The 24,744-nt window shown below is 41.3% G+C and overlaps 1 protein-coding gene across 3 annotated transcripts in view; it reads left to right on the plus strand.

Moving 5' to 3' along the window:
- Positions 1-24,167, plus strand: part of trim71 (tripartite motif containing 71, E3 ubiquitin protein ligase) — a 111,079-nt gene extending 86,912 nt beyond the window's left edge. For all 3 annotated transcript variants that reach the window (XM_072915605.1, XM_072915606.1, XM_072915604.1), the window contains 4 exons: positions 14,256-14,498; positions 14,564-15,061; positions 19,927-20,067; positions 20,132-24,167. In XM_072915605.1, the coding sequence (XP_072771706.1) occupies positions 14,256-14,498; positions 14,564-15,061; positions 19,927-20,067; positions 20,132-20,704 (1,455 nt within the window). In that variant the 3' untranslated portion in view covers positions 20,705-24,167. The remainder of the gene's footprint in view (positions 1-14,255; positions 14,499-14,563; positions 15,062-19,926; positions 20,068-20,131) is intronic.
- The last annotated feature ends 577 nt before the right edge of the window (positions 24,168-24,744 follow it).

Here is a 24,744-nt window from a genome sequence, read left to right on the forward strand (position 1 = left end):
GTTAATAATGACACCAATTTTTTTTTTAATGGAATTGTTTAGTACTGTTTTACCATTTGTTTACTGTAAAAAGTGTTTATACTTTCAATTAACAAATTGAAGTCTTGTGAAAGGTTGACAGGATAACTGGCATTAACTGTCAAAATAATTTCAAACTATTGAAGTTAGCTTACAGAATAAACATGTCAATCAACCCATATGATTTTTGTTTTGAAAAGTCACTGTGACTGATAGAAAAGTGATGGTTTTAGCAACATTTTAACCTGTCTGAATGCTAATAATCATTTTGCGTCGGGGGGCGAAGTGAACCCCCCACCAGGACTTTGTCCTGGACCTACCAGGGCCTGCGGCCCCTGGACCCTGGCTACTAGGTTTTTCTGATTTCAAAAGTTGGCAGGTATGAGATGTGATCAGGGTGGAGTTTCCATGGGAGATTTGAGTGGGCAGGAATGTGTGATGGAGGTGGTTCAGAAGTGATGATGTGAATGTGGGCCTACAAAGTAGTTTGTTGTCTTGCTGTTTGAGTCCAATCAAATCTGCATACCTGAGCATGGAGGTCCAGATCTTGTTTGTGTGCAGAGAGAAACATCACACAGGTTCTGAGGATTAGAGGTCCAGATCTTGTTTGTGTGCAGAGAGAAACAGGACACAGGTTCTGAGGATTAGAGGTCCAGATCTTGTTTGTGTGCAGAGAGAAACAGCACACAGGTTCTGAGGATTAGAGGTCCAGATCTTGTTTGTGTGCAGAGAGAAACAGCACACAGGTTCTGAGGATTAGAGGTCCAGATCTTGTTTGTGTGCAGAGAGAAACAGCACACAGGTTCTGAGGATTAGAGGTCCAGATCTTGTTTGTGTGCAGAGAGAAACAGCACACAGGTTCTGAGGATTAGAGGTCCAGATCTTGTTTGTGTGCAGAGAGAAACACCACACAGGTTCTGAGGATTAGAGGTCCAGATCTTGTTTGTGTGCAGAGAGAAACAGCACACAGGTTCTGAGGATTAGAAGTCCAGATCTTGTTTGTGTGCAGAGAGAAACACCACACAGGTTCTGAGGATTAGAGGTCCAGATCTTGTTTGTGTGCAGAGGTCCAGATCTTGTTTGTATGCAGAGAGAAACACCACACAGGTTCTGAGGATTAGAGGTCCAGATCTTGTTTGTATGCAGAGAGAAACAGCACACAGGTTCTGAGGATTAGAGGTCCAGATCTTGTTTGTGTGCAGAGAGAAACACCACACAGGTTCTGAGGATTAGAGGTCCAGATCTTGTTTGTGTGCAGAGAGAAACAGCACACAGGTTCTGAGGATTAGAGGTCCAGATCTTGTTTGTGTGCAGAGAGAAACACCACACAGGTTCTGAGGATTAGAAGTCCAGATCTTGTTTGTATGCAGAGAGAAACAGCACACAGGTTCTGAGGATTAGAGGTCCAGATCTTGTTTGTGTGCAGAGAGAAACACCACACAGGTTCTGAGGATTAGAGGTCCAGATCTTGTTTGTGTGCAGAGAGAAACACCACACAGGTTCTGAGGATTAGAGGTCCAGATCTTGTTTGTGTGCAGAGAGAAACACCACACAGGTTCTGAGGATTAGAGGTCCAGATCTTGTTTGTGTGCAGAGAGAAACAGCACACATGTTCTGAGGTCCAGATAGGAGACTCCTTTGTGTCCTTGAGGAAAGAAAAGTGTTAATCCAGCAGCAGATGGTAGTTTGAATGTGGAAGTGGAATATTGAGTGACATTTTCTCACGCTGCCATGTCTCCTCTTCAATCTCACAGCCTTTCACTCTTTCTTTCATGAGTTGATTCCCCCCCCCCCCACTCTTCTTGGCATCATCATCATCATCCACTGAGGTGACTGTGACAGGAGTGGAAGTGATTGTCAACTTTGCATCTGTCAGGGGAGATTTGTGATGCTTACTCAACTTTGAGGAATGGCGGTGAGAACACCAACCAGTCAGGCCAGATGCAAAGCAGAAAGGTGTAGATGAGGACCTCAGTAACTCTGTGGTAGATTACATCGTTTCCTTAATAACCCTTAATAATCCTCATGGTTTGTACTTCTTTAATAACCTTCAATAATCCTCATCATTTGTACTTCTTTAATAATCCTCATGATTTGTACTTCAATAACCCTCATGATTTGTACTTCTTTAATAAGGACTAGAGGGCAGTGGGAGCGATTCAGATAGGGAAGATGCTGTGAGAGGCGGGTGGGACCTGATATTCAGCTGGGAATGACTAAAACAGTAAATAAACACAAGACATATATATACTCTATTAGCCACAACACAACCAGGCTTATATTTAATATGCCACAAATTAATCCCGCATAACAAACACCTCCCCCCTCCCGTCCATATAACCCGCCAATACAACTCAAACACCTGCACAACACACTCAATCCCACAGCCCAAAGTACCGTTCACCTCCCCAAAGTTCATACAGCACATACAGGTAAAAGCCAGTAAATTAGAATATTTTGAAAAACTTGATTTATTTCAGTAATTGCATTCAAAAGGTGTAACTTGTACATTATATTTATTCATTGCACACAGACTGATGCATTCAAATGTTTATTTCATTTAATTTTGATGATTTGAAGTGGCAACAAATGAAAATCCAAAATTCCGTGTGTCACAAAATTAGAATATTACTTAAGGCTAATACAAAAAAAGGGATTTTTAGAAATGTTGGCCAACTGAAAAGTATGAAAATGAAAAATATGAGCATGTACAATACTCAATACTTGGTTGGAGCTCCTTTTGCCTCAATTACTGCGTTAATGCGGCGTGGCATGGAGTCGATGAGTTTCTGGCACTGCTCAGGTGTTATGAGAGCCCAGGTTGCTCTGATAGTGGCCTTCAACTCTTCTGCGTTTTTGGGTCTGGCATTCTGCATCTTTCTTTTCACAATACCCCACAGATTTTCTATGGGGCTAAGGTCAGGGGAGTTGGCGGGCCAATTTAGAACAGAAATACCATGGTCCGTAAACCAGGCACGGGTAGATTTTGCGCTGTGTGCAGGCGCCAAGTCCTGTTGGAACTTGAAATCTCCATCTCCATAGAGCAGGTCAGCAGCAGGAAGCATGAAGTGCTCTAAAACTTGCTGGTAGACGGCTGCGTTGACCCTGGATCTCAGGAAACAGAGTGGACCGACACCAGCAGATGACATGGCACCCCAAACCATCACCCAACCATGCAAATTTTGCATTTCCTTTGGAAATCGAGGTCCCAGAGTCTGGAGGAAGACAGGAGAGGCACAGGATCCACGTTGCCTGAAGTCTAGTGTAAAGTTTCCACCATCAGTGATGGTTTGGGGTGCCATGTCATCTGCTGGTGTCGATCCACTCTGTTTCCTGAGATCCAGGGTCAACGCAGCCGTCTACCGGCAAGTTTTAGAGCACTTCATGCTTCCTGCTGCTGACCTGCTCTATGGAGATGGAGATTTCAAGTTCCAACAGGACTTGGCGCCTGCACACAGCGCAAAATCTACCCGTGCCTGGTTTACGGACCATGTGATTTCTGTTCTAAATTGGCCCGCCAACTCCCCTGACCTTAGCCCCATAGAAAATCTGTGGGGTATTGTGAAAAGGAAGATGCAGAATGCCAGACCCAAAAACGCAGAAGAGTTGAAGGCCACTATCAGAGCAACCTGGGCTCTCATAACACCTGAGCAGTGCCAGAAACTCATCGACTCCATGCCACGCCGCATTAACGCAGTAATTGAGGCAAAAAGAGCTCCAACCAAGTATTGAGTATTGTACATGCTCATATTTTTCATTTTCATACTTTTCAGTTGGCCAACATTTCTAAAAATCCCTTTTTTGTATTAGCCTTAAGTAATATTCTAATTTTGTGACACACGGAATTTTGGATTTTCATTTGTTGCCACTTCAAATCATCAAAATTAAATGAAATAAACATTTGAATGCATCAGTCTGTGTGCAATGAATAAATATAATGTACAAGTTACACCTTTTGAATGCAATGACTGAAATAAATCAAGTTTTTCAAAATATTCTAATTTACTGGCTTTTACCTGTACACTCTATTAGCCACAACACAACCAGGCTTATATTTAATATGCCACAAATTAATCCCGCATAACAAACACCTCCCCCCCTCCCGTCCATATAACCCGCCAATACAACTCAAACACCTGCACAACACACTCAATCCCACAGCCCAAAGTACCGTTCACCTCCCCAAAGTTCATACAGCACATATATTTCCCCAAAGTCCCCAAAGTTACGTACGTGACATGCACATAGCGGCACGCACGTACGGGCAAGCGATCAAATGTTTGGAAGCCGCAGCTGCATGCATGCGTACTCACGGTACCGCGTCTGCGTATCCAACTCAAAGTCCTCCTGGTAAGAGTCTCTGTTGTCCCAGTTCTCCACAGACCAATGGTAAAGATTGACTGTCATCTTTCGGGAATGTAAACAATGAAACACTGGCTGTGTTTGTGTTGCTGAAGTCGGCCGCAATACACCGCTTCCCACCTACAGCTTTCTTCTTTGCTGTCTCCATTGTTCATTGAACAAATTGCAAAAGATTCACCAACACAGATGTCCAGAATACTGTGGCATTTTGCGATGAAACAGATGACTTAATACATACTTGCCAACCCTCCCGAATTTTCCGGGAGACTCCCGAAATTCAGCGCCTCTCCCGAAAACCTCCTGGGACAAATATTCTCCCGAAAATCTCCCGATTTTCAGCCGGAGCTGGAGGCCACGCCCCCTCCAGCTCCATGAGGACCTGAGTGAGGACAGCCTTTTTTCATGACGGGAGGACAACAGGGTGACAAGAACTAAATCATCCAGACTAGAGACAAATTGTATTATTATGTTTATCTTACCTAAAAATAAATATATTTATTAATTTTAAAAAAAATAACTAAATACATTTTTACTATATTTTGTTAAAAACATCCAAATTAATTGTATTTTTATTTTTATTTTTTATGACTCCTTATTACATCCAGCCATAGAATTATACATTAAAATAAACATATTTGAAATAATTAATTTTAAATTATCATAATAATTCATTTAAAATGACCATATTTAATTATTAAAATAATTGCTTGTTTATCAACAACTTTAGCATTTTATTCATTACATTTTGAAGCTCTCAGAAACATGTTATGTTATATTCCTTAATATTTATTTATGCAAGTTTGAAGTATCAATTATGTAAACACAGTTTTGTTTGCATATTTTCAGGATATATATATATATATATATATATATATATATATATATATATATATATATATATATATATATATATATATATATATATATATGTCTTAATAAGGTTATCCAAAAAATAGTGCTCGATACCGTAGTAGAGCACAATATATGTATGTGTGGGAAAAAAATCACAAGATTACTTCATCTCTACAGGCCTGTTTCATGAGGGGTTCCCTCAATCATCAGGAGATTTTAATGGGAGCATTCACATACCATGGTTTATATAGGGCACAGAGTGGGTGGGTACAGGCTGGCGTAGGGGCGTGGTGATTGGCTCATGTGTTACCTAGGAGGTGTTTCCGTCTGTGGCGGCATGCTGATACAATTTCGCTGCGCTTGTTGAGGGATGACAGGTCTGGACGGTATATAATAAACAGTTTCTCTTTCAAGCATAGGTTGCATCTTTTATTACCACTATTGTAAGGTGTGCTGGATGCAAGAATTTGCCATGTTATTGAATATTCAACATTATTGTCTTTGAGGTCCCAAATGTGTTTGCTGAGTTCTGTGGTATTCCGCAGGTTTTGGTTCCTGAAAGAAGCCTTGTGATTGTTCCATCTGGTTTTAAACTCTCCCTCGGTTAATCCTACATATGTGTCGGATGTGTTAATGTCCTTGCGTGTTACCTTAGATTGGTAAACAACTGATGTTTGTAAGCACCCCCCGTTGAGAGGGCAATCAGGTTTCTTGCGGCAGTTGCAGCCTTTGTTGGTTTTGGGGTCGCTCTGTCCGGGGGCCGGCGGCTCATTTGCAATTGTTTTGTTGTGGTTTGAGATAATTTTGAAGTAATTTTGAAGTAGTCTTGTGATTTTTTTCCCACACATACATATATATATATATATATATATATATATATATATATATATATATATATCCTGAAAATATGCAAACAAAACTGTGTTTAGATAATTGATACTTCAAACTTGCATAAATAAATATGCAAGTCCCAAAATGTCCTCTACAATCTGTGACGTCACGCGCTGACGTCATCATACCGAGACGTTTTCAGCAGGATATGTCGCGCGAAATTTAAAATTGCACTTTAGTAAACTAACCCGGCCGTATTGGCATGTGTTGCAATGTTAAGATTTCATCATTTAATACAGATATATATATATATATATATATATATATATATATATATATATATATATATATATATATATATATATATGTATTAAATACTTGACTTGGTGAATTCTAGCTGTCAATATACTCCTCCCCTCTTAACCACGCCCCCAACCACGCCCCGCCCCACCCCCGACCACGCCCCCCACCCCCCACCTCCCGAAATCGGAGGTCTCAAGGTTGGCAAGTATGACTTAATAGCTGGCCACCATGCTGTCCCAAAATGTCCTCTACAATCTGTGACGTCACGCGCTGACGTCATCATACCGAGACGTTTTCAGCAGGATATGTCGCGCGAAATTTAAAATTGCACTTTAGTAAACTAACCCGGCCGTATTGGCATGTGTTGCAATGTTAAGATTTCATCATTGATACATAAACTATCAGACTGCGTGGTCGCTAGTTGTGGCTTTCAGTAGGCCTTTAATAATCCTCATCATTTGTACTTCTTTAATAATCCTCATCATTTGTACTTCGTTAATAATCCTCATCATTTGTACTTCTTTAATAATCCTCATCATTTGTACTTCTTTAATAATGCTGATGATTAGTTGTTTGGAAGTATCCAGTGAAGCAGAGATTTGGATACATGGATGTATTGATGGTCTTCACCCTGGCTGTAAATGTCACTTTTAATTCAATTTCATCTTTTAGCCATGAAAAAGATGTCAGGCGGCACTTTGGCGCTGTAAATTCTCAGATATTCTCCCAAAGAAGAGAGGAATGTGGTGAGTGTGTGTGAAACCTGAGAGCTCTGCTGATGTGTTCAAGATGACTTTTCTATTAGTCGATGTTCTGTCTTCTATTTGGGACTTGAAACGAGAGTCCACACAACAACATTAGCTTTGTTCACATTTACAATCTCTTGAAAAGAAGTGAGGGCACATGGCATGTGTAGCGCCCCCTATGTGTTGTACTTTTATTGACATTTCCTTACAATCATTTCCCCACACCTAGTGTGTGTGTGTGTGTGTGTGTGTGTGTGTGTGTGTGTGTGTGTGTGTGTGTGTGTGTGTGTGTGTGTGTGTGTGTGTGTGAGACAATCATTGAGTTCCTTAAGGCTCTGGATGTTGTGGGGCTGTCTTGGTTGACAGGACTCTGCAGCAGCGCCTGGACATCGGGGGCGGTACCTCTGGATTGGCAGACCATGTTGGTGGTTCCTCTCTTTAAGAAGGGGAACCGGAGGGTGTGTTCCAACTATCATGGGATCAATCAATGTCAATCAATGTTATATATATATATATATATATATATATATATATATATATATATATATATATATATATATATATATATATATATATATATATATATATATATATATATATACGTGTGTGTGTGTGTGTGTGTGTGTGTATATATACAGGTAAAAGCCAGTAAATTAGAATATTTTGAAAAACTTGATTTATTTCAGTAATTGCATTCAAAAGGTGTAACTTGTACATTATATTTATTCATTGCACACAGACTGATGCATTCAAATGTTTATTTCATTTAATTTTGATGATTTGAAGTGGCAACAAATGAAAATCCAAAATTCCGTGTGTCACAAAATTAGAATATTACTTAAGGCTAATACAAAAAAGGGATTTTTAGAAATGTTGGCCAACTGAAAAGTATGAAAATGAAAAATATGAGCATGTACAATACTCAATACTTGGTTGGAGCTCCTTTTGCCTCAATTACTGCGTTAATGCGGCGTGGCATGGAGTCGATGAGTTTCTGGCACTGCTCAGGTGTTATGAGAGCCCAGGTTGCTCTGATAGTGGCCTTCAACTCTTCTGCGTTTTTGGGTCTGCCATTCTGCGTCTTCCTTTTCACAATACCCCACAGATTTTCTATGGGGCTAAGGTCAGGGGAGTTGGCGGGCCAATTTAGAACAGAAATACCATGGTCCGTAAACCAGGCACGGGTAGATTTTGCGCTGTGTGCAGGCGCCAAGTCCTGTTGGAACTTGAAATCTCCATCTCCATAGAGCAGGTCAGCAGCAGGAAGCATGAAGTGCTCTAAAACTTGCTGGTAGACTGCTGCGTTGACCCTGGATCTCAGGAAACAGAGTGGACCGACACCAGCAGATGACATGGCACCCCAAACCATCACCCAACCATGCAAATTTTGCATTTCCTTTGGAAATCGAGGTCCCAGAGTCTGGAGGAAGACAGGAGAGGCACAGGATCCACGTTGCCTGAAGTCTAGTGTAAAGTTTCCACCATCAGTGATGGTTTGGGGTGCCATGTCATCTGCTGGTGTCGGTCCACTCTGTTTCCTGAGATCCAGGGTCAACGCAGCCGTCTACCAGCAAGTTTTAGAGCACTTCATGCTTCCTGCTGCTGACCTGCTCTATGGAGATGGAGATTTCAAGTTCCAACAGGACTTGGCGCCTGCACACAGCGCAAAATCTACCCGTGCCTGGTTTACGGATCATGGTATTTCTGTTCTAAATTGGCCCGCCAACTCCCCTGACCTTAGCCCCATAGAAAATCTGTGGGGTATTGTGAAAAAGAAGATGCACAATGCCAGACCCAAAAACGCAGAAGAGTTGAAGGCCACTATCAGAGCAACCTGGGCTCTCATAACACCTGAGCAGTGCCAGAAACTCATCGACTCCATGCCACGCCGCATTAACGCAGTAATTGAGGCAAAAGGAGCTCCAACCAAGTATTGAGTATTGTACATGCTCATATTTTTCATTTTCATACTTTTCAGTTGGCCAACATTTCTAAAAATCCCTTTTTTGTATTAGCCTTAAGTAATATTCTAATTTTGTGACACACGGAATTTTGGATTTTCATTTGTTGCCACTTCAAATCATCAAAATTAAATGAAATAAACATTTGAATGCATCAGTCTGTGTGCAATGAATAAATATAATGTACAAGTTACACCTTTTGAATGCAATTACTGAAATAAACCAAGTTTTTCAAAATATTCTAATTTACTGGCTTTTACCTGTATATACATACACACATATATATATATACACACACACATATATATATATATACATATACACACACATGTATATATATATATATATATATATATATATATATATATATATATATATATACACACATATATATATATATACAGTATATAATTTATATTTATTTATTTTGCCGTTTTTGTTTACATGTTAAAGGTGTTTTAATGAATATACATGCATGTTTAACACATATAGATTCCTTTATTTCATGAAAACAAGAATATAAGTTGGTGTATTACCTGATTCTGATGACTTGCATTGATTGTAATCAGACAGTAGTGCTGATAGCGTCCACGTTTTCAAATGGAGGAGAAAAAAAGTTCCTCCTTTCTGTCTAATACCACATGAAAGTGGTTGGTTTTTGGCATCTTATTTGTCCAGCTTCCATATTCGTTTTTATACACTTTACAAGAAATACATTAGCGGCAAACTCTGTAGCTTGCTAGCTTGTTGGCGCTGGCTTTCGGAGACTCTTGTTTTGAAAGCGCAGGCGCGATGGAGCGGCACTTTTATTGTGAAGACAGGAACGTCCTCATGTGCGGTCAGTCTTTAGGCTTTTGACGGGATGTACGGTTGAAATAAAAAAGTATCTTTTTTCCTTCACACTTTTGATTGATTGATTGAAACTTTTATTAGTAGATTGCACAGTACAGTACACATTCCGTACAATTGACCACTAAATGGTAACACCCGAATAAGTTTTTCAACTTGTTTAAGTCAGGTCATGTGACCACCTGGCTCTGTTTGATTGGTCCAACGTCACCAGTGACTGCATCTGATTGGTGGAACGAAGTGAAACGTCACCAGTAAGGCAGGCACTTTGAAGGTCTGTCTGACAGACCAAAACAAACAAAGCGTGCATTAACAGATCGATAAAAATTAGTAGCGAGCTGAATGTAGATAAAAGTAGCGGAGTAAAAGTAGCGTTCCTTCTCTATAAATATACTTAAGTAAAAGTAAAAGTATGTTGCATTAAAACTACTCTTAGAAGTACAATTTATCCCAAAAGTTACTCAAGTAGATGTAACGGAGTAAATGTAGCGCGTTACTACCCACCTCTGGTAATAATAATGTGTTAATTCCACAACTGTATATATCGGTATCGGTTGATATTTGTATCGGTAATTAAGAGTTGGACAATATCGGGATTTCGGCAAAAAAGCCATTATCAGACATCCCTAGTCTCCTGTAATGTTTCTCTGCTCTTGAATGGGATTGTTGAATTTCCCCTCGGGGATTTTAAAAATATTGCTGATTCTGATTCTGAAAATTAGCTGCTGTGTCGTTAGCATTATTTACCCTTAACCCTGGAAGTGTAAGCCCTGCTTGATGAATATCTGTCCACGGCTCCAGTATAATAACACAACATAATATTCAAAGAAAAAAGGACAAATACTGCCCACTGCTCCCCTCACCTGATCAAGGGTGATGGGTCACATTTCACCACACCTAGTGTGTGTGTGTGTGTGTGTGTGTGTGTGTGACAATCATTGCTACTTTCACTTACACACATAGGAAATAAATCAAAGCTCATTTTAACCGAAATATACAGAATATGCTTTTAAGAAAATGTGTTAAGTATTGAAGCCGTAGCGTGCCGTGGCGAGAAATGGCTAGATCGGGAAGTCTTGGCCAAAATGTAGCCTTGATGCTGGAATTTAGAAAATGTAAAGATGCTTTTCTATGCTAATGAGCTAGCCACACTAGCATAGCTATATGCATTACAATCAGAGGTGGGTAGAGTAGCCAGAAATTGTACTCAAGTAAGAGTACTGTTACTTTAGAGATTTATTACTCAAGTAAAAGTAAGGAGTAGTCACCCAAATATTTACTTGAGTAAAAGTAAAAAGTATGTTGTGAAAAAACTACTCAAGTACTGAGTAACTGATGAGTAACATACACACACATATCATATATATATATATATATATATATATATATATATATATATATATATATATATATATATATATATATATATATATATATATATATATATATATATATATATATATATATATAGGGCGGCATGGCGTAGTGGGTAGAGCAACCGTGCCGGAAACCTGAGGGTTGCAGGTTCGCTCCCCGCTTCTTACCATCCAAAAATCGCTGCCGTTGTGTTCTTGGGCGGGACACTTCACCCTTTGCCCCCGGTGCCACTCACACCGGTGAATTGAATGATGAATGATAGGTGGTGGTCGGAGGGGCCGTTGGCGCAAATTGCAGCCACGCTTCCGTCAGTCTACCCCAGGGCAGCTGTGGCTATGAAAGTAGCTTACCACCACCAGGTGTGAACGAATGATGGGTTCTACATGTAAAGCGACTTTGGGTACTTAGAAAAGCGCTATATAAATCCAAGTTATTATTATTATTATTATTATATATATATATATATATATATATATATATACACACACACATATATATATATATATATATATATATATATATATATATATATATATATATATATACACACATATCTATATATATACACACACATATATATATATATACATATACACACACATGTATATATATATATATACATATATATATATATATATATATATATATATATATATATATATATATATATATACACACATATCTATATATATACACACACATATATATATATATACATATACACACACATGTATATATATATATATACATATATATATATATATATATATATATATATATATATATATATATATATATACACATATATATATATACAGTATATAATTTATATTTATTTATTTTGCCGTTTTTGTTTACATGTTAAAGGTGTTTTAATGAATATACATGCATGTTTAACACATATAGATTCCTTTCTTTCATGAAGACAAGAATATAAGTTGGTGTATTACCTGATTCTGATGACTTGCATTGATTGTAATCAGACAGTAGTGATGATAGCGTCCACGTTTTCAAATGGAGGAGAAAAAAAGTTCCTCCTTTCTGTCTAATACCACATGAAAGTGGTTGGTTTTTGGCATCTTATTTGTCCAGCTTCCATATTCGTTTTTATACACTTTACAAGAAATACATTGGCGGCAAACTCTGTAGCTTGCTAGCTTGTTGGCCTTGGCTTTCGGAGACTCTTGTTTTGAAAGCGCAGGCGCGATGGAGCGGCACTTTTATTGTGAAGACAGGAACTGTGCAGTCAGTCTTTAGGCTTTTGACGGGATGTACGGTTGAAATAAAAAAGGGTCTTTTTTCCTTCACACTTTTGATTGATTGATTGAAACTTTTATTAGTAGATTGCACAGTACAGTACATATTCCGTACAATTGACCACTAAATGGTAACACCCCAATAAGTTTTTCAACTTGTTTAAGTCGGGTCATGTGACCGCCTGGCTCTGTTTGATTGGTCCAACGTCACCAGTGACTGCATCTGATTGGTGGAACGGAGTGAACGTCACCAGCGACTGTATTTGTTGAAACACTATGAAGGTCTGTCTGACAGACCAAAACAAACAAAGCGTGCATTAACAGATTGATAAAAATTAGTAGCGAGTAGCGAGCTGAATGTAGATAAAAGTAGCGGAGTAAAAGTAGCGTTTCTTCTCTATAAATATACTCAAGTAAAAGTATGTTGCATTAAAACTACTCTTAGAAGTACAATGTATCCCAAAAGTTACTCAAGTAGATGTAACGGAGTAAATGTAGCGCGTTACTACCCACCTCTGATTACAATCACATTTTACAGCAACAACACGCTAGCTTAGCCTATCAGCTAAACAAAAAAAGATCAAACTTACCGTATTTTCCGCACCATAAGGCGCCCTGGGTTAAAAGCCGCGCCTTCAATGAACGGCATATTTCAAAACTTTGTCCACCTATAAGCCGCCCCGTGTTGTAAGCCGCATCTAACTGCGCTAAAGGAATGTCAAAAAAACAGTCAGATAGGTCAGTCAAACTTTAATAATATATTAAAAACCAGCGTTCTAACAACTCTGTTCACTCCCAAAATGTACGCAAATGTGCAATCACAAACATACGTATATCAACATGGACAGAGCTGCGTGAAAAAAGCCACCCGGCCTCTTCGCGTAAACTTAAACTTACCTTAACCACTCGCTCATCTTTTCTTCATCCATCCCTTCGAGTTAGCTTTTTATGATGACGCCGGCTGGAAAGGTCTCTTTTGGCAAGGTCTTCCTTTTGAATATCACCATGGGTGGAAGTTTCTGGCCATTAGTATGGCAAGCTAGAACCACAGTGAAGGATGACTTCTCATTCCCTGTGGTGCGAATATTCACCGTACGTGCTCCCGTTGTATCCACAGTGCGGTTCACAGGAATATCAGTTGCTGTGAAATAGTAATCCGTGTGTGGATGGAGAGATTGCGTCTTTTCATGAACCGGATCCCTGACGCTTAGTAGGAGCCATTTTGTGGTCTTTACAGATGTAAACACACAAAGGAAATGAAACGTACGGTGATATCCGCGCCCTTTTTCTTCTTCTACGCGGGCGGGTGGTTGCTTACAGTAGAAGAAGAAGCGCTTCCTGTTCTATGGGGGCGGGTGCTTACCTTGGCGGTTGCTTGCGTAGAAGAAGAAGCGCTTCCTGTTCTACCGGGAAAAAAGATGGCGGCTGTTTACCGAAGTTGCGAGATGGAAACTTTATGAAAATGAATCTTAATATTTATCCATATATAAAGCGCACCGGGTTAAAAGGCGCACTGTCAGCTTTTGAGAAAATTTGTGGTTTTTAGGTGCGGCTAATAGTGCGGAAAATACGGTACATTGACGGATAGTTCAGGCTTTACTGTAGCGAAGCCCTTTTTGGTGGCTGCTAGATCAGTCCACGAGGAAGGATGTTTTCCCTGATCAAAGCTCTCAAAGTGTTGCATAATTGTCCATCTGCAGTTGGAGAAGATCCGGCAGGTGAAGGCCAAGTCGCTGTATCTTCAGGTGGAGAAACTGCACCAGAGTCTCAGCAAGTTGGACAGCACCATCGCCGCCGTCAGCCAGGTTCTGGACGAGGGACGCCACATCGACGTGCTGCTGGCGCGGGAGAGAATGCTGACTCAGATCCATGAGCTGAAGGCCCTGAGGGCCCTGATGCAGCCGCAGGAGGACGACCGCTTCATGTTCACACCTCCGGACCAGGTAGGACCTCTCAGGTGAGCACTGTGCCTGCTGCAAAGATGCTTATGTTGCTTCCTCTGCCACAGGCGCTCTACATAGCCATCCAGTCCATGGGCCTGATCAGCAGTGGCGCCTTCGCCCCGGTCACCAAAGCCCACGGCGACGGTCTGAAAAGTGCGCTTCAGGGCAAGCACGCCTCCTTTACTGTGATGGGGTACGACCACGACGGGGAGCCGCGTCTGTCCGGCGGTGACGTCGTGTCCGCCGTCGTCATGTCCGTCTCCGACAGCACCGTGTCCACCGTCGACATCAGCGACCACCACAACGGCTCGTACACCGTCAGCTACGTGGCCAAATGTGAGGGCGAGCACCTGGTGTCCGTGCTGGTGTGCAACCAGCACATCCAGGGCAGCCCCTTCAAGGTGTTTGTCAAGTCAGGACGCAGCTACGGATCCCTCGGCGCACAGGTGTCCTCCTTCGGCGCCGAGGGCGAAGGCGACGGTCAGCTGTGTCGTCCCTGGGGAATCAGCGTGGACAAGGAGGGTTATGTGGTGGTGGCGGACCGCAGCAACAACCGCATACAGGTATGGTTATAGTGTATTTATATCACACATACAGGTATGGTTATAGTGTATTTATATCACACATACAGGTATGGTTATAGTGTATTTATATCACACATACAGGTATGGTTATAGTGTATTTATATCAAACATACAGGTATGGTTATAGTGTATTTATATCAAACATACAGGTATGGTTATAGTGTATTTATATCAAACATACAGGTATGGTTATGGTGTGTATTTATTTCAAACATACAGGTGTATTTATGTTTATTTCAAACATACAGGTATAGTTAGGGTGTTTATTTCAAACATACAACACCTGTCTATATATAATAGGTCCACACCTGTCTATATATAGAAGGTCCACACCTGTCTATATATAGAAGGTCCACACCTGTCTATATATAGTAGGTCCACACCTGTCTATATAGAAGGTCCACATCTGTCTATATATAGTAGGTCCACACCTGTCTATATATAGAAGGTCCACAACTGTCTATATATAGAAGGTCCACACCTGTCTATATAGAAGGTCCACACCTGTTATATATAGTAGGTCCACACCTGTCTATATATAGTAGGTCCACACCTGTCTATATATAATAGGTCCACACCTGTCTATATATAATAGGTCCACACCTGTCTATATATAGTAGGTCCACACCTGTCTATATATAGTAGGTCCACACCTGTCTATATATAGTAGGTCCACACCTGTCTATATATAGTAGGTCCACACCTGTCTATATATAATAGGTCGACACCTGTCTATATAGAAGGTCCACACCTGTCTATATATAGAAGGTCCACACCTGTCTATATATAGTAGGTCCACACCTGTCTATATAGAAGGTCCACATCTGTCTATATATAGTAGGTCCACACCTGTCTATATATAGAAGGTCCACACCTGTCTATATATAGAAGGTCCACACCTGTCTATATAGAAGGTCCACACCTGTTATATATAGTAGGTCCACACCTGTCTATATATAGTAGGTCCACACCTGTCTATATATAATAGGTCCACACCTGTCTATATATAGTAGGTCCACACCTGTCTATATAGAAGGTCCACACCTGTCTATATAGAAGGTCCACACCTGTCTATATATAGAAGGTCCACACCTGTCTATATATAGTAGGTCCACACCTGTCTATATATAGTAGGTCCACACCTGTCTATATATAGTAGGTCCACACCTGTCTATATAGAAGGTCCACACCTGTCTATATATAGTAGGTCCACACCTGTCTATATATAGAAGGTCCACAACTGTCTATATATAGAAGGTCCACACCTGTCTATATAGAAGGTCCACACCTGTTATATATAGTAGGTCCACACCTGTCTATATATAGTAGGTCCACACCTGTCTATATATAATAGGTCCACACCTGTCTATATATAATAGGTCCACACCTGTCTATATATAGTAGGTCCACACCTGTCTATATATAGTAGGTCCACACCTGTCTATATATAGTAGGTCCACACCTGTCTATATATAGTAGGTCCACACCTGTCTATATATAATAGGTCGACACCTGTCTATATAGAAGGTCCACACCTGTCTATATATAGAAGGTCCACACCTGTCTATATATAGTAGGTCCACACCTGTCTATATAGAAGGTCCACATCTGTCTATATATAGTAGGTCCACACCTGTCTATATATAGAAGGTCCACACCTGTCTATATATAGAAGGTCCACACCTGTCTATATAGAAGGTCCACACCTGTTATATATAGTAGGTCCACACCTGTCTATATATAGTAGGTCCACACCTGTCTATATATAATAGGTCCACACCTGTCTATATATAGTAGGTCCACACCTGTCTATATAGAAGGTCCACACCTGTCTATATAGAAGGTCCACACCTGTCTATATATAGAAGGTCCACACCTGTCTATATATAGTAGGTCCACACCTGTCTATATATAGTAGGTCCACACCTGTCTATATATAGTAGGTCCACACCTGTCTATATAGAAGGTCCACACCTGTCTATATATAGTAGGTCCACACCTGTCTATATATAGTAGGTCCACACCTGTCTATATAGAAGGTCCACACCTGTCTATATATGGAAGGTCCACACCTGTCTATATAGAAGGTCCACACCTGTCTATATATAGTAGGTCCACACCTGTCTATATATAGTAGGTCCACACCTGTCTATATATAGTAGGTCCACACCTGTCTATATATAGTAGGTCCACACCTGTCTATATATAGTAGGTCCACACCTGTCTATATATAGTAGGTCCACACCTGTCTATATATAGTAGGTCCACACCTGTCTATATAGAAGGTCCACACCTGTCTATATAGAAGGTCCACACCTGTCTATATAGAAGGTCCACACCTGTCTATATAGAAGGTCCACACCTGTCTATATAGAAGGTCCACACCTGTCTATATACAGTAGGTCCACACCTGTCTATATATAGTAGGTCCACACCTGTCTATATATAGTAGGTCCACACCTGTCTATATATAGTAGGTCCACACCTGTCTATATATAGAAGGTCCACACCTGTCTATATATAGAAGGTCCACACCTGTCTATATATAGAAGGTCCACACCTGTCTATATATAGTAGGTCCACACCTGTCTATATATAATAGGTCCACACCTGTCTATATATTATAGGTCCACACCTGTCTATATATAATAGGTCCACACCTGTCTATATATAATAGGTCCACACCTGTCTATATATAATAGGTCCACACCTGTCTATATATAGAAGGTCCACACCTGTCTATATATAGTAGGTCCACACCTGTCTATATATAGTAGGTCCACACCTGTCTATATATAGTAGGTCCACACCTGTCTATATATAGTAGGTCCACACCTGTCTATATATAGTAGGTCCACACCTGTCTATATAGAAGGTCCACACCTGTCTATATAGAAGGTCCACACCTGTCTATATAGAAGGTCCACACCTGTCTATATAGAAGGTCCACACCTGTCTATATAGAAGGTCCACACCTGTCTATATAGAAGGTCCACACCTGTCTATATACAGTAGGTCCACACCTGTCTATATATAGTAGGTCCACACCTGTCTATATATAGTAGGTCCACACCTGTCTATATATAGTAGGTCCACACCTGTCTATATATAGAAGGTCCACACCTGTCTATATAGAAGGTCCACACCTGTCTATATATAGAAGGTCCACACCTGTCTATATATAGTAGGTCCACACCTGTCTATATATAATAGGTCCACACCTGTCTATATATAATAGGTCCACACCTGTCTATATATAATAGGTCCACACCTGTCTATATATAATAGGTCCACACCTGTCTATATATAGTAGGTCCACACCTGTCTATATATAATAGGTCCACACCTGTCTATATAGAAGGTCCACACCTGTCTATATATAGAAGGTCCACAACTGTCTATATATAGGTCCACACCTGTCTATATAGAAGGTCCACATCCGTCTATATAGAAGGTCCACATCCGTCTATATAGAAGGTCAACACCTGTCTATATAGAAGGTCCACACCTGTCTATATATAGGTCAACACCTGTCTATATATAATAGGTCCACGCCTGTCTATATATAGGTCAACACCTGTCTATATATAGAAGGTAAACACCTGTCTATATATAAAGGTCAACACCTGTCTATATATAATAGGTCCACGCCTGTCTTTATATAGGTCCACACCTGTCTATATAGAAGGTCAACACCTGTCTATATATAGAAGGTCAACACCTGTCTATATATAGTAGGTCAACACCTGTCTATATAGAAGGTCCACACCTGTCTATATAGAAGGTCCACACCTGTCTATATAGAAGGTCCACACCTGTCTATATAGAAGGTCCACACCTGTCTATATATAGAAGGTCCACACCCGTCTATATATAGAAGGTCCACACCTGTCTATATATAGAAGGTCCACACCCGTTATGTATACAAGGTCCACACCTGTCTATATATAGTAAGTCCACACCTGTCCTTATATAGTAGGTCCACACCTGTCTATATAGAAGGTCCACACCTGTCTATATATAGAAGGTCCACATCCGTCTATATATAGAAGGTCCACACCCGTCTATATATAGAAGGTCCACACCCGTCTATGTATAGAAGGTCCACACTTGACAGTGCATGGCAGAGCACAAAGCAAGAATGAAGTGGAAAGAACTGTTGTTAGACCTTTGAGACAGGATGATCTTCAGGTAGAAATGTGGAGAAGGTACAGACAAATATGTGCTGACTTGAAGGTCCCAATGAGCACAGTGGCCTACATCATCATTAGTGGAAGAAGTTTGGAACCACCAGGACTCTTCCTCCAACTGGTCGGCCGTCTGAACTGAGTGATCCGGGGGGAAGGGCCCTAGTCAGGGAGGTGACCAAGAACTGGATGGTCACTCTGTCAGAACTGAACTACAGCATTCCTCTGTGGAGAGAGGAGAACATTCCAGAAGAAGAAGCATCTCTGCAGTAGAAGGACAACCATGAATGTTGTTAAGGCTGTGACATAAGACAGTGTTCAAAGTGAAGTGCTGTATGGTTATTTCAAACGTGTTGATGTTGACTCACATTGAAGACTGGAGGCATGGAGTTACTTGATCCTCTGTGGTGCCCAGGTCTTTTAAAAGCTTAATTCTTTACATAAATGCTCCTCACAGGTCTTCTGAAGAGCCTGACAGATGAACAGCAGAGGTGAAGAGAAATATTTATGTAGCAGCGAGTCTTGCAGTCATTATGGCGCTAAAGTCTGAAATATCTGGACAGTCTCTGGTTTATTGTAGTAAAAGTGAACTTCATTATTGGGTTTGTGTTCCGTCTATGGATGAATAAATGACATGTTTTCCACTTCTCTGCTCAGATATTCAAGCCCTGTGGCGCATTCCACTACAAGTTTGGCTCGCTGGGGTCCCGACCGGGTCAGTTTGACCGCCCGGCCGGGGTGGCATGTGACAGCCAGAGACGAGTCATTGTGGCCGACAAGGACAATCACCGTGTGCAGGTACTTCTGGACTGACATCTAAACATCTTGCTGCGTATAAACAGCCATTTGCTTTCCCTGACAGGTGTTTACGTTTGAGGGCCAGTTCCTTCTAAAGTTTGGGGAGAAGGGGACCAAGAACGGGCAGTTCAACTACCCCTGGGACGTGGCTGTCAACTCTGAGGGTAAGATCTTGGTCTCAGACACCAGGAACCACCGCGTGCAGCTCTTTTCCCCCGACGGCTCTTTCCTCAACAAGTACGGCTTTGAGGGGGCTCTGTGGAAACACTTTGACTCCCCGAGAGGCGTGGCCTTCAACCACGAGGACCACCTGGTGGTGACCGACTTCAACAACCACCGGCTTCTGGTCATCCGGCCGGACTGCCAATCGGCTCGCTTTCTGGGCTCCGAGGGCATTGGTAGCGGTCAGTTCCTGAGGCCTCAGGGCGTGGCTGTGGACCAGGAGAACCGCATCATTGTGGCAGACTCGCGCAATCACCGCGTGCAAGTCTTTGAGCCCAATGGCAACTTTTTATGCAAATTTGGAACGCAGGGGAGTGGCTTTGGACAGATGGACCGCCCTTCTGGCGTAGCCGTGACGCCGGACGGAGTCATCGTGGTTGTTGACTTTGGGAACAATCGGATCCTCAAATTCTAGGGGGAACAAACCCAAGGTTCTCTCCCTCTGTTTCACCGTTTTCTGAAGGAAACGGAGGCCAGAGAATGAATCAGAAAACTGGAGGAGAGCTGAAGGAGGACTTGAGAGCAGGTCGATGAGAAGGAAATGAGCTCACATTCTGATTGATTGACCAAAGGGAATCTACCATAACATTTTCCTTTCCTCTTTCTCAGCTGCTCTCAATTCTCTGGAAGCTCTCCTCAAGAATCCTTCTCAGGGAATTTCTCACTTTTCTTGAACGCTGGTAAGCTCTCTGCTCCACACCTACCTCATGTAGCTCTTTATGAATGTCACTGAGCAGAGGTTTATTAGTCAAGAAGTCTACCTCTATACTTTATTTAAGAGAGACACAAAAAGATTCTTTGTTTTTTCTTCTTGCACAGGATTAATGGAATTCTTGCTGTGCTATTGTTTGACTCTGAGTTAAGTGAACCTCCTGAATGTTGTTGCTGAGACCGCTGCATTATTCATTCTCAGTAGAAGGCTTTGCTCGGACACGTACACTCGTCCTTTTCTTGTTGTTGCCCAGCCAGAAAAATCCATAGCTCAGGTTATAGTTGGGCTGATAAGAACCGAGGAAGGCTTTTCAGGCCCTCCTATTTAGCTTTACCGCCTCGCTGATTAGATGCGTTCTTGGAGGACCAATCACTTTTATTGTCCTCACCACCCCGTTGCATCTGGTCAGACTGGACCCATGAGGCCTAAAGATGCAGTTCTGAACCACAAGGATGCAAAGATTAGTATGCAAGGGTCTCCTCGGAAAAGTGAGGAGCCATGTGATGCATTTGTGGAGATCTATTAGTGATCTTAACGTAGAGATTTAATCGTAGAGTCCATGTCCCCCCTGAGGCATGCTGTGTGACAAAAGCCTCAAGTCCACGGTCCGGAGGACAAAAAGAACACCACCACTTTGCAATCCTTTGGATGGCGTGGTGGAATAGCCACCCCTATAGGGCGATTGGACCTGACCGCAAAGCCACGCCCACCCCAATTTATTATAAACGCTCGGGTTATCGCACCCGGCGCTAGTAGACCGATCCTCTAAAGATGGAGGTCTATAGAGTCAACCAAAGTTAGAATATCTGCACAGGCCAACTATATATATATATGAATATATATCTAAAGAGAAAAGTCAGGTAGTTAAATAATCATTGCTGGCATAACTCATGGAGTTGATAGTGCTGTTGGAGAAAATAAGATCCTTTTTTCTCTCCACCTAGAGAACCAAAGAGAAGCCCATTGCAGTATCCGCCGAGCTCACTGCCCCGTCTTTTGTACAACAATCCAGAACTGTAACCCAGAACGGCAGTAGCCCAGAATGGCTTTAGCAACCCAAAACTGTAGCAACCCATAACTGTAGTAACCCAAAACTGTAGTAGCCCAAAACTGTAGTAGCCCAAAACTGTAGTAGCCCATAACTGTAGTAGCCCATAATTGTAGTAGCCCATAATTGTAGTGGCCCATAATTGTAGTAACCCCTTAACAGCAGTAATCCATAACTGTAGTAGCCCATAACTGTAGTAGCCCCTTAACAGCAGTAGCCCATAATTGTAGTAGCCCATAATTGTAGTAGCCCATAATTAAAGTAGCCAATAACTGTAGTAGCCCATAATTGTAGTAGCCCATAATTGTAGTAGCCCATAATTAAAGTAGCCAATAACTGTTGTAACCCATAATTGTAGTAGCTCATAATTGTAGTAGCCCATAATTGTAGTAGCCCCTTAAACAGCAGTAGCCCATAATTGTAGTAGCCCATAAACGTGGGCTTCAATCTGCACCCCACTTGAAGGCACTGGACAAGTGAAGTTCCAGCAAAAGAAAATGTGGAAATATTCCTCTCCTCCGAGAAGGAACCATCTGGACCTACATTCTCCATCAGCTAGGAATGAAACTGTTACCTAGCACTGCCTTCAGTGTCTCTGCAGTAGTGTTACCTAGCACTGCCTTCAGTATCACTGCAGTAGTGTTACCTAGCACTGCCTTCAGTGTCTCTGCAGTAGTGTTACCTAGCACTGCCTTCAGTGTATCTGCAGTAGTGTTACCTAGCACTGCCTTCAGTGTCTCTGCAGCAGTGTTACCTAGCACTTCCTTCAGTGTATCTTCCACTACCTCTGTGGTCACATGACTGCTGCCTGAGGACACCACACAGGTGCTCACCCTTCCTCTGCCTCTTGGAGGTGTGTCCTCTCATGCGGCCCACTTTCTCCATTTGAGAGTTCACCTTTGAAGGCCACTCCAATAGTGTCCACCCGATCAGTGGGTCTTTACCTCAACATTTACCTTCGCCTGATCAGTGGGTCTTTACCTCAACTTTTACCTTCACCTGATCAGTGGGTCTTTACCTCAACTTTTACCTTCACCTGATCAGTGGGTCTTTACCTCAACTTTTACCTTCACCTGATCAGCGGGTCTTTACCTCAACATTTACCTTCACCTGATCAGTGGGTCTTTACCTCAACATTTACCTTCACCTGATCAGTGGGTCTTTACCTCAACTTTTACCTTCACCTGATCAGTGGGTCTTTACCTCAACATTTACCTTCACCTGATCAGCGGGTCTTTACCTCAATTTTTACCTTCACCTGATCAGTGGGTCTTCACCTCAAATTACCTCAACATTTACCTCAAACCACTTTCGAATACCTCATTTTGACTTGAGTGTTGTTTCCTATGTTCACATACCTCATCGGATGTTTACACATCACAGATATACCTCATTACATCATACATAAGTTGATATACCTCATTACATCATACATAAGTTGATATACCTCATTACATCATACATAAGTTGATATACCTCATTACATCATACATAAGTTGATATACCTCATTTCATCATACATAAGTTGATATACCTCATTACATCATACATAAGTTGATATACCTCATTACATCATACATCACAAGTTGATATACCTCATTACATCATACATAAGTTGATATACCTCATTACATCATACATCACAAGTTGATATACCTCATTACATCATACATAAGTTGATATACCTCATTACATCATACATCACAAGTTGATATACCTCATTCTTTTCACCGTGCAGGACCAAAGATGGTGGCAGCGTTTTAAAAAGGCGGTGTTGTGGTCCATCAGCAGTTTTTTTTTTGATCCCCCGCCATTAATTGCCTTGTTTTTTTGTGTGTGTTTTTTTTGTTGTTGTTTGAAGAAGAATAGTGAAATATTAGCGAGTGCCAAATGTTGTCATGTGCTGCAGCTGGGAGGGGTGATGATGCACTTACTGAGCCCACCTGGCAACTATCACCTCATATTTGTAGTATTAACTCCTTCATCCTTCATGATGGTTAGTATTAACTCCTTCATACTTCATGATGGTTAGTATTAACTCCTTCATCTTTCATGATGGTTAGTATTAACTCCTTCATCCTTCATGATGGAGGCTGCAGCAGTGTTGTTGTTAATATTAACTCCTTCATCCTTCATGATGGTTAGTATTAACTCCTTCATCCTTCATGATGGAGGCTGCAGCAGTGTTGTTGTTAATATTAACTCCTTCATCCTGCATGATGGAGGCTGCAGCAGTGTTGTTGTTAATATTAACTCCTTCATCCTTCATGATGGAGGCTGCAGCAGTGTTGTTGTTAATATTAACTCCTTCATCCTGCATGATGGAGGCTGCAGCAGTGTTGTTGTTAATATTAACTCCTTCATCCTTCATGATGGAGGCTGCAGCAGTGTTGTTGTTAATATTAACTCCTTCATCCTGCATGATGGAGGCTGCAGCAGTGTTGTTGTTAATATTAACCCCTTCATCCTTCATGATGGTTAGTATTAACTCCTTCATCCTTCATGATGGAGGCTGCAGCAGTGTTGTTGTTAATATTAACTCCTTCATCCTTCATGATGGAGGCTGCAGCAGTGTTGTTGTTAATATTAACCCCTTCATCCTTCATGATGGTTAGTATTAACTCCTTCATCCTTCATGATGGAGGCTGCAGCAGTGTTGTTGTTAATATTAACTCCTTCATCCTGCATGATGGTT

Source organism: Nerophis lumbriciformis, linkage group LG21 (genome assembly GCF_033978685.3).
Source record: "Nerophis lumbriciformis linkage group LG21, RoL_Nlum_v2.1, whole genome shotgun sequence".
Lineage (NCBI taxonomy): Eukaryota > Metazoa > Chordata > Actinopteri > Syngnathiformes > Syngnathidae > Nerophis > Nerophis lumbriciformis.